The 9,152-nt window shown below is 52.3% G+C and overlaps 1 protein-coding gene across 1 annotated transcript in view; it reads left to right on the forward strand.

Annotated features, from left to right (window-relative positions):
• Window positions 1-5,300, forward strand: part of BSND (barttin CLCNK type accessory beta subunit) — a 10,931-nt gene extending 5,631 nt beyond the window's left edge. The window contains exons 2-4 of the mRNA XM_025358503.1: window positions 1,530-1,624; window positions 3,510-3,785; window positions 4,722-5,300. Coding sequence (XP_025214288.1) covers window positions 1,530-1,624; window positions 3,510-3,785; window positions 4,722-5,136 — 786 coding nt within the window. The 3' untranslated portion in view covers window positions 5,137-5,300. The remainder of the gene's footprint in view (window positions 1-1,529; window positions 1,625-3,509; window positions 3,786-4,721) is intronic.
• Window positions 5,301-9,152: the final 3,852 nt, after the last annotated feature.

The following is a 9,152-nucleotide window of genomic DNA, read 5'->3' on the forward strand; positions in this document are numbered from 1 at the left end:
GCGAGACTCCGTCTCACAAAAAAAAAAAAAAAAAAAAAAAAAGAATGGAGCTTTCCTAGTGCAGACAAGTGTCTTCTACTCACTTCGATCTATGGGAAGGGGAATAGGGAAGTGCTATTTATGAATCTGGTATAATACAGTGGGGTCTCAACAAATATTTGTTGGAAAAATTTTCAACTGAGGAGAGCAAGACTCAGAGAAATCAGACAACTGAATCATCAATAGCATCAAGTTATGATTTACTGTGTATTACTATGTGCTGGGGACCATGCTGAGGGATTCCCTACATATGATCTCATGAAATTTTCACAGCAACCTCAGGAGGTCAGCATAACTAGCCCCATTTTAAAAACTCCTGGTAAAATACGTGTAACATAAAACTTAGTGTCTTAAACATGTTTAAGTGTACAGTACAGCTAAGTACATTCACATTGTTGTCCAACCAATTTCCAGAATGCTTTTCATCTTGTAAAGCTAAAACTCTATACCCATTAAATAACAATTCCCCATTACCCCACTCTCTAGCTCCTGGCAACCATCATTCTTCTTTCTGGCTCTATGGATTTGACTATTCCAGGTGCCTCAAAAAAGTAGAATCATACAGTATTTGTCTTTCTGCTCAGCATAATGTCCTCGAGGTTCAGTGATGTTGTAACATGTGTCAGAAGTTCCATCCTTAAGGCTGAATAGTATTTCATTGTCTGGATTGACTATATTTTGTTTATCCATTCATTCATCAGTGGATGCTTAGGTTGCATCTACCTCTTGGCTCTTGTGAATAGTGCTGCTCTGAACATGGCTGTGCAAGTATCTCTTCGAGGGTAGCCCCGTTATACAGAGGAGCACAGAGAGACTGGGAAGAGAGATGACCTGCCTAGGGCCCCCAGTGAGGACCTGGCAGAGGAGGAATCCTCAACCCCCCTCCCAGAGCCCACAGGCACAGCTCCTCTCCCTCACCCACTGCCTCCTTCATGATCTGCCTCCCACTGAACCATGCAGTGCCAACCTAGGGCTGGACTTGCAGAGACCTCTTGATTCCTGAAAGTTCAGGGACAGGGGCTGGCAGGCATAAATTCTCTGTCACCCACTGCAGGCCATGTGGCAAAAAACACATGACAATGACTTGCTTTCCACTCATTCACCAAATATGGATGAAGCACCTACTGTGTGCCAGGCGTGTGCTGGGCACTGGACAAAGACCCCTGGGAAATGACAAGATGTGAGCTCCTCAATGACAGGGTTCTCTTTCACTCCCTGCCGCTCCTAGTGCCTGTGACAGTGCCTGCACACAGCAGGTACTCAATAAATGTTTGTTGAATGAATGAAGAACCAGGGAGGGAGGAGGAGCACACAGGTCCATCCTCCCACTGGTGTTGTGCCCCAAGTAGGCCCCTCTCCTGTCAAGCAGGGAGGCCTCCGTGTTGCAGCCCGTCTCCCAGAGTGCATGGGGAGGTTTGCCGATTCCCTGAGGGGACAGGAGCCTCCCACCCTGGTCAACTGCACAGAGGCTGTCTCTCCTTTGCTTGCAGATCACCTTCGTCCCTGCTGACTCTGACTTCCAAGGCATCCTGTCCCCAAAGGCCATGGGCCTGCTGGAGAACGGGCTTGCTGCCGAGATGGAGAGGTAGGTGCCAGGCCCTCTGGGGAGGGGAGCAGTAAGCCCCATAAGCCAGTCTCCCCTGACTGGGGAGAGTGCGAGAGGGCAGGAAGGCTGTGTGCCCTCTCACTTACGGAGAATATATTATTAGAAATTATGGACTGTTTTCAACTCTCACTTCTGTGAGTCATGCATTATTTTTCCCATTGTACAGATGAGGAAACTGAGGCCCAGGGACTTTGTCTTGTCAGGGACAAGACGGAGCGTTATGGTGAATACAAGATCTCCATGAAGCAAATCATATAGTGAAATAAATGTACTGTGAGAAACAGTGAAATAGAGTCACAGGAGTAACTGCTTCTACTAGTGACAAACAAGAGGCATGGTGATGGCCAAGGTGCAGCCAGGGCTCTGCTGCCTACTCGCTGCATGACTTCTGGCAAGCTACTGACCTCTCTTTGCCTCGTCTGTAAAATGGGGATACTAATAGTACCTATCTCCTAGGGCTTTCGGGAGGGTTAAGTGAGATAATATATGTAGAGTGCTAAGAACAGAACCTGACACACAGTAGGTCTTCTATGAGTATGAGTGTTTGTCATCATTAGTGCCTTGTGTGTGCCAGAAACTGAGTTAGGCACTGTGCACCCATCATCTCCGTCAGTCCTCATAGAAACCCTGTGAGGTGGGAGTGTTAGGCCCTTTATACAGATGGGAAGATTGAGGCTCAGAGAAGTGTAGTCACAAGCCCCAAACCTCATGGGGAGTTAGTGATGGAAGCGGGGACTGCTCGCAACAGTGATGGAAACGGGGCCTGCACTCAGCAGTGGTGGAGGTGGGGCCTGATTTCAGGGCTGATCTGGCCACAAACTGCTTCCCTCCCTGAAGGTTTTGAGCCCTGGCTCCCAAGGCATAGCCAAGAACGCTCCAGCCCTGGAGAGGCAGTGGGACCAGCAGCCCCCTGGGCTGTGGCTCTGTGCTCAGGAGGCCGGGCTTCAAGCCCAGGGTCTGTTGGCTGGGTCAGGGATGATCTCTGCTTTGCTTGGGGAAGGGGATGATAATGGCATTTTCTGCCCCCGGCACACAAGGTGAATAATGGTCTCAGTGGGAATGAAGAGGATAGACCCCGTGGGTATGGAGGCCAGTCCGAGCTCCGTCGCAGGGCTGGTTACTTGGGGTGGGCTCCTGTGGTACAGTGGGGCTCTGGCCACCCTGAGTTCTGAGCTATTCCCAGTCACTTCCCGGCTGTGTGGCCCTAGGCAAGGGGCCTAGTCTCTGAACCTTACTTTCAAGAGGGATTGTAGCACAGTCATAGAGAACATGATGTCTGGAGCTCCAGTGCCATCACCTAGGGTCCGTGTCGCCTGGGTTCAATTAGAGACTCTGTGCCTTGGTTTCCTCATAGTATCTCCTGTAATTATGGTAAGGGTTAGATGAGCCAACGAACAGAGCCTGGCGGGAAAGAGCGCCGCATTGCTGTAGACTGCCATTGCTGGGTGTGTCCTCGTCTGTAAACCGGGAATGAGAATTTCTGCCTCAAGGCATTGTTTAGAATACTGTTTAGAATCCTGGGTTGATAAGCATTCAGCCTTTACCCACCATCTGGGACCTAGCAAACTCAGTGTTAACTGGTCTTTGTTTTGCAATTGCATCCTGTGGTTAACTTTGGAGGCATCAGGTGAAAAGAACACTGGATAGAGAGTCAGACTTGGGGTCAGGCCAGAGCTTTGTCACTTAATTTACTCACCTGGCTGGGTCTCAGCCTCCTTATCGGTGAAACGGGCACAGTAACATCCCCCAGAGGCTTCTTGTGAGGTGAGGGAAGACCACATACCCAAAGCAAACGGGGCCAGGGAGAACACTGATGTTTGCTGAGTGACTCTTTGCCGCCTGTCTGTTCTCTCTCCCACTCCAGCCCCAGTCCCCAGCCGCCCTATGTAAGGCTGTGGGAGGAAGCCGCCTATGACCAGAGCCTGCCTGACTTCAGCCACATCCAGATGAAAGTCATGAGCTACAGTGAGGACTCCTGCCCCTTGCTGGCCCCTGACACGGGGCAGCCGAAGCTAGGAACCAGTAATGGAGGAGAAGGTGGCCCTGGCGACGTTCAGGCCTGGATGGAGGCCGCTGTGGTCATCCTCAGGGGCTCAGATGAGAGTGAAGGGGAAAGATGGCTAACTCAGAACTGGCCTGGGTGAGTGCTCAGAGGGCAGGAGCGGGGCTTCTGCCCAGTTCAAGGGTTAAAAAGGAGAGGAGTGGGGGACCACCGAGGGGTGGGTGGGGACACTGGGAGGAAGGAGAGGGCAGTGGAGGGTGTGGGACACCCTGAGATGTGAGGTGTGGTGGACAAATGAGTATGGGCTTGGGAGTCAGGCCTTGGTTCAAATCCCAGCTCCTGTGCTGTGTAGCTGTGGTAGGTTCCTTACTTTCCCTAGCCTCAGTTTCCCCACACAGGAATGATCATTCCTACTACCCAGGAATGTTGAGGGTTGGGACAGTGCATTTAAGTGCCTGGCATCCAGTAGGCCCTTGCTGTCTCTGAATGCTTGTCTCTGTTTGCTTGTCATGAGTAGCAGGGGGCCAGGAGTCAGAGGACCCGAGTTCACATTTGGGTCTGCCGCTGAACTGCTCTGTTACCTTGGGCAAGGCACTGCCCACTCCACTCCCATCCCTGTCTGTTTGTGAACTGAGCTCCTTGTTCGTCTGTGTATTTATTCATTCCATCCACATTACTGAGCACCAACTTCACTGGAATCTACCCCTGAGGAGCTCTGAGTCCAACGGGGGAGGCAAAGACACAGGGGGACACCCCAGTGTAACTGGGTCTATGACAACAGAGAGCCCTGAATAATTGGAGAAGTAGATGAGTGACCTGGTTCAGCCAATAACATAATAATAGCCCTATTTCTTGAGCACTTTCTATGTGCCAGGCACCGTGCAAAGTGCCCTGCACATATTATCTGCTGTAAACCTGAGAAAGAACTACAGGAGTGAATTCTGTTATTGGGAGGAAACTGAGGCCTGGGAAGGTGGATTAACCTGCCCTAGGTTTTGTAGCTAGTGGCTGGAATGTGGACCCAGGCATTCTGACTCAGAGATACCCTTGCCCTTGTGGTATTTGCCCCTGCAGCCCTCCAGCCTGTCCCCAGGGCCCTGCCCCCTTGGCTTCCTTCCAAGATGACCTGGACATGGGCTCCAGTGAAGGCAGCAGCCCCAACGCATCTCAACATGACGGGGAGGAAGCTTGTTCCCCACGACAGGAACCTCGGGGCTGCAGGTGCCTGCTGGACCGCTTCCAAGACTTTGCCCTGATCGATGCCCCAACATTGGAGGATGAGCCCCAAGAGGGGCAGCAGTGGGAAACAGCCCTGCCCAACAACTGGCAGCGGTACCCAAGGACAAAGGTGGAGGAGAAGGAGGCTTCAGACACAGATGGGGAGGAACCTGAGAAGAAAGAGGAAGACCTGTACTATGGGCTGCCAGACGGCCCTGGGGACCCCCTCCCGGACAAGGAACTGGGTTTTGAGCCTGACACCCAGGGCTGAAGTGGTTGTGCTCCGTAGCTTCTAGTCTAGAACTGCTGCTAACCCCTGTGTGACATCACAGGGCCTCAGTTTCCCTATCTGCAAAATGGGATGATATGGAGGTTCAATGAGATGGTGGCATTTTGAGAATGGTAAAGAAATGCACAGGGAGGGGATGGTGACTATCAATGGACTGTTGTTTTTCCAATAGTTAGTTGTCTTCGGCCAACCTTTGAAGGCAAAATATGATTTTTGGGGTTTGCAGCAGCTGAAGCCCTCAAAAACATTTTCCACCTCCCCCCAAAGCTGACCTCTGACAGGGTCCTTCCTTGGTGCTCCCCCTGGGCCCCTGATCCTTTGTGAAGGCCTCTCAGGGTTCCCATTCCTATTGTGTCTTATAGTCCACCTGGTCAATGGCGTGATCTGTCTTTACGCAGAGGGAGCCTTGTCTCCTCCTGGGTCACATTCCTCCTGCAGCTCCTACTGCTCCTTTGCCAGGACCCAAAACCTTCCATGACTGACCCCTGCCGACCTCATTCTCTCTGCTCCTCCGATTCCAAGACTGGCCCCCTGCCCATCTTGAGGCTCACACTCTTGCCTAAGCTGTTCTCCACCAGGAAGCCCTTGGCTCCTTTTTCAACTTAGCAAATTCATGCTCATTCTTCAAACCCCTGCACAGATGACCCCCTTGGAAAGGTTTTCCTGATGTCACTGCCTCCTGGAACCAGGCGGACTTGCTTCTCTGCACTGCCTTTGGGACCTGTACATTTATCAATGTGACATGGCTGCCTGCCTCCCGTTCAAGGGCAGCATCTTGACTTTACTCACCTTGAGATCTCCTGTGTCCAGATGGCCCTTTGGCCTGGCCCGGAATCAGTGGTCATTGAGGGTGTACAGAACTCACCAGGACCCAGGAACCTGTTGCAGATAAAAATCACTCTCCCCCACGTTCCCAACTTTTAGACTCACAGCCCTCTTACTCTCTGGCATTCAAACTTTTAGATAGCCTGTATGAATTCACAGAGCAGGCAAAAAACCCCAGAGGAACAGCACCCCCACCCCTGCCTGTGGAATACATTTGCTTTGACTTGGAATTGTAGGTGAAATTCAGCTTCCTGGCCCACTTCAGTTTGAAACAGTTGGCTGGCCAGGTGCAGTGGCTCATGCCTGTAATCTGAGCACTTTGGGAGGCTGAGATGAATGGATCACTTAAGGCCAGGAGTTGGAGACCAGCCTGGGCAACATAGGAAAACCCTGTCTCTACTGAAAATACAAAAATTAGCTGGGCGTGGTGGTGTGTGCCTGTAGTCTCAGCTACTTGGGAGGCTGAGCTGGAGGATTGCTTAAGCACAGGAGATGGAGGTTGTAGTGAGCCAAGATCTCACGACTGCACTCCCGGGTGACAGTGAGACCCTGCCTCAAAACAGAACAACTGGAATCGAATGGCATTTAGTGAGCATCTACTGTATGCCAAATATTGAGCTGTGATCTCTAGGGGTAAAGAGACATGAACTACTGACACTGTCCTTGCCTTCAGAGGGCTCACAATCTAGTGAGCTTGATTTCTCTGTGAGAGACAGAGCACAGAGCAGAAGCTGAGGTGGGAACAGAGAAGTAAAAAATGGACACAGCAGAGGCATCAGAGTGACAGGCTCCCAGCTGTTTGGGGCGGTTGAGCATGGTGGTAAATAGCTCAAGCTGCCTCTGCAGCCCCTGAAGACACCACTGTACCCCATTCAACCATCTCAGGGTGATGCTATGGTTACGCTGATCTCTGCAAAGCCAGCCTGTGCCCCAGCCTAGGATCCTGGCAGTTGCACAGAAAATGGCAGTAACACTACCTCAAACCAGGACCACGCCCTCAGAACCTGCACCCTGGGCCATCTGGGAGTCGGAGACCTTCACTTCGGCTCTGCCTCTGGGTTGAGGCTGGGGGTCCCGGCCTAGGGAAGGAGATACCCCTGTGTGCTGGGTCACAAGGTCACAGCCCTGGGAACACACTCCCTTTTCTTTCTGGGCCATTTCTGCCTCTGCAGTGAAGGATGCCACAGGGCACACCCTCTCTGCTGGCATGACACGGGACAGGACTTCCTGCTCACAGCTGAGTCTTCAGATGAGGTGAGGGGTAGCACGCTCCTGTGCTCTGTTGCCTCAGGCAGGGCAGCCTACAACCCACATCAGAAAGAGCGCCAGCACCAAGGGCTAAAATAAAACCACTTTCAACATTTAAAGGGGTCATCTTCATTCACCTGCAAATTCTTTTCTTTAAAACCACCCATTCCCTCAGGGCAGGATACGTGAGGCCTCACGCCTGGCGGGCACCACAGGCCCTCTTCGGGAAGTAATCCCTCACTGCCGTGGCATGACCGTGGGGAGTTATGTGTGGGGCTGAATCTCAGGGGTGATCCCCACACCCCTGAACCACAACCGCAGGGGCTTTAGACTTAAACAAGAGCCTCTGGTTGCTGGGCCTGCCAGCAGGGGGATGCTAACTGTGTCCTAGAGTTAGCATCAGAAGGGGGCTTGGGGTAGTGGAGTGAGATGGTGAGACTCAGGCTTAGTCTCCCTGGCTCTTGCTGCATGATGGGGAGACCACACATCTGATCTGCCCGGGAAGGTCCTGGTTGACACGGACTGCCTCTGCTCAGTTATGAGGAGGCCCCCTTTCACTCTCAAAGATATCTCGTTTGGATGATACAATGTGTTACCTTACCTAGTCTGTGACCTTTGACAAGTCTGGTTGCCTCTGTAGCCCTCAGCTTTCTCATGTGCAAATGACAGACGAAGTGCCCATATCTTGGGATCTTGGAAGTGATGCGGGTATTTGATGGGACCTATCTTGTCAGTGTGCTGCAGCCAGAGACCGCCTGGAGCACACCTGTGGTTAACAAGCTGGGTTTCTCCTTGCGGGAAGAGGGAATGAACACCACCGCGAGCCAGGGGGAGTCTCTGAAAGAGGCATTAGAAAGGACTTGTTCCTGGATTTGGGCCAGTGCTCGGTGGCTTGGCGGGGGTTTAAGGATCGGACCTTTGCTCTGGACTGGCTGCTGTCAGGAGACAGGGCTCTTTCTACGATGGGGCATCGTCTTCAAAAATCGTAAAACACTGTGCTTCACGCCCCTGGCCTTGCCAACTTGCAATCCCCTTTAAGGGCACCAGAGCCTCTGGGGGACCCCGTCTCCACCAGGAGAGGAGCAAGGTGCTGGTGAAGGTCCTGGAGAGAAGGATGGGGGAGGCTCTGAAAGGACCAGGAGGGGCCCTTGGGAGTGGCAAAGCCTGGGATTCTAGCGTTCAGCCCCAGACTCCGGGTACGTGTGCCAGGGTGAAAATTCCTGCTCTTGGTCACTCTCCTATCAGGTCAGAGGGACTCTGGGAATTTCCACTGTCTGGGGAGGGAAAGGCCCTGGAGGGATGGCCCCTGCCCTTAACTGGAAAGGGTGGGCAAGGGAAGGCAGGGGCCTGGGGACAGGGAACCTGGGCTCTGCTGACTGCTCGCCATGACCTTGGGCACATCACAGTCCACCCTGGGCTCCTCTATTCTCTGTAAGATTGGGTGGGGATGGGCAAGGTCCCACTTCTGCTTCCAGTCCCTGTGTGCCAGGCACCATGCAAGGCCCCGCGGCACCTATTACCCTATATGGTCCGTGAAACAGCCCTGAGGGACCGATCTGTCAACCCCACATTGCAAATGTTTATTCTAAATCCCAGACTCTAGAATCAGAAAGACCTGGTTTTGCCTTCAACCTCAGCCAGTTCCTTGCTGTGTGGCCTTGGACAAGTCACAGCCCATCTCTGAGCCTCAGTGTCCACATTTATGCAGTGGGGAGGATAATACCTCCCTCTTGGGCTTTTGTGGAGAAGAACTGGGTGTAATGAGGATAATGCCTCAGGCACGTTGTAGGTGCTTAGACAGTGGTGGTCTTCTTCCCTTTCTGGGTCTCTTCTCTCATCTATGCAGCAAGGAGCCACTGTCCTGCCTATAAATAAAACAATAGGTGAGTGCATTCACCAGGAGAAAGATGCATGTAAAAGCTTCT

This window comes from Theropithecus gelada, chromosome 1, assembly GCF_003255815.1.
Source record: "Theropithecus gelada isolate Dixy chromosome 1, Tgel_1.0, whole genome shotgun sequence".
Classification (NCBI taxonomy): Eukaryota; Metazoa; Chordata; class Mammalia; order Primates; family Cercopithecidae; genus Theropithecus; species Theropithecus gelada.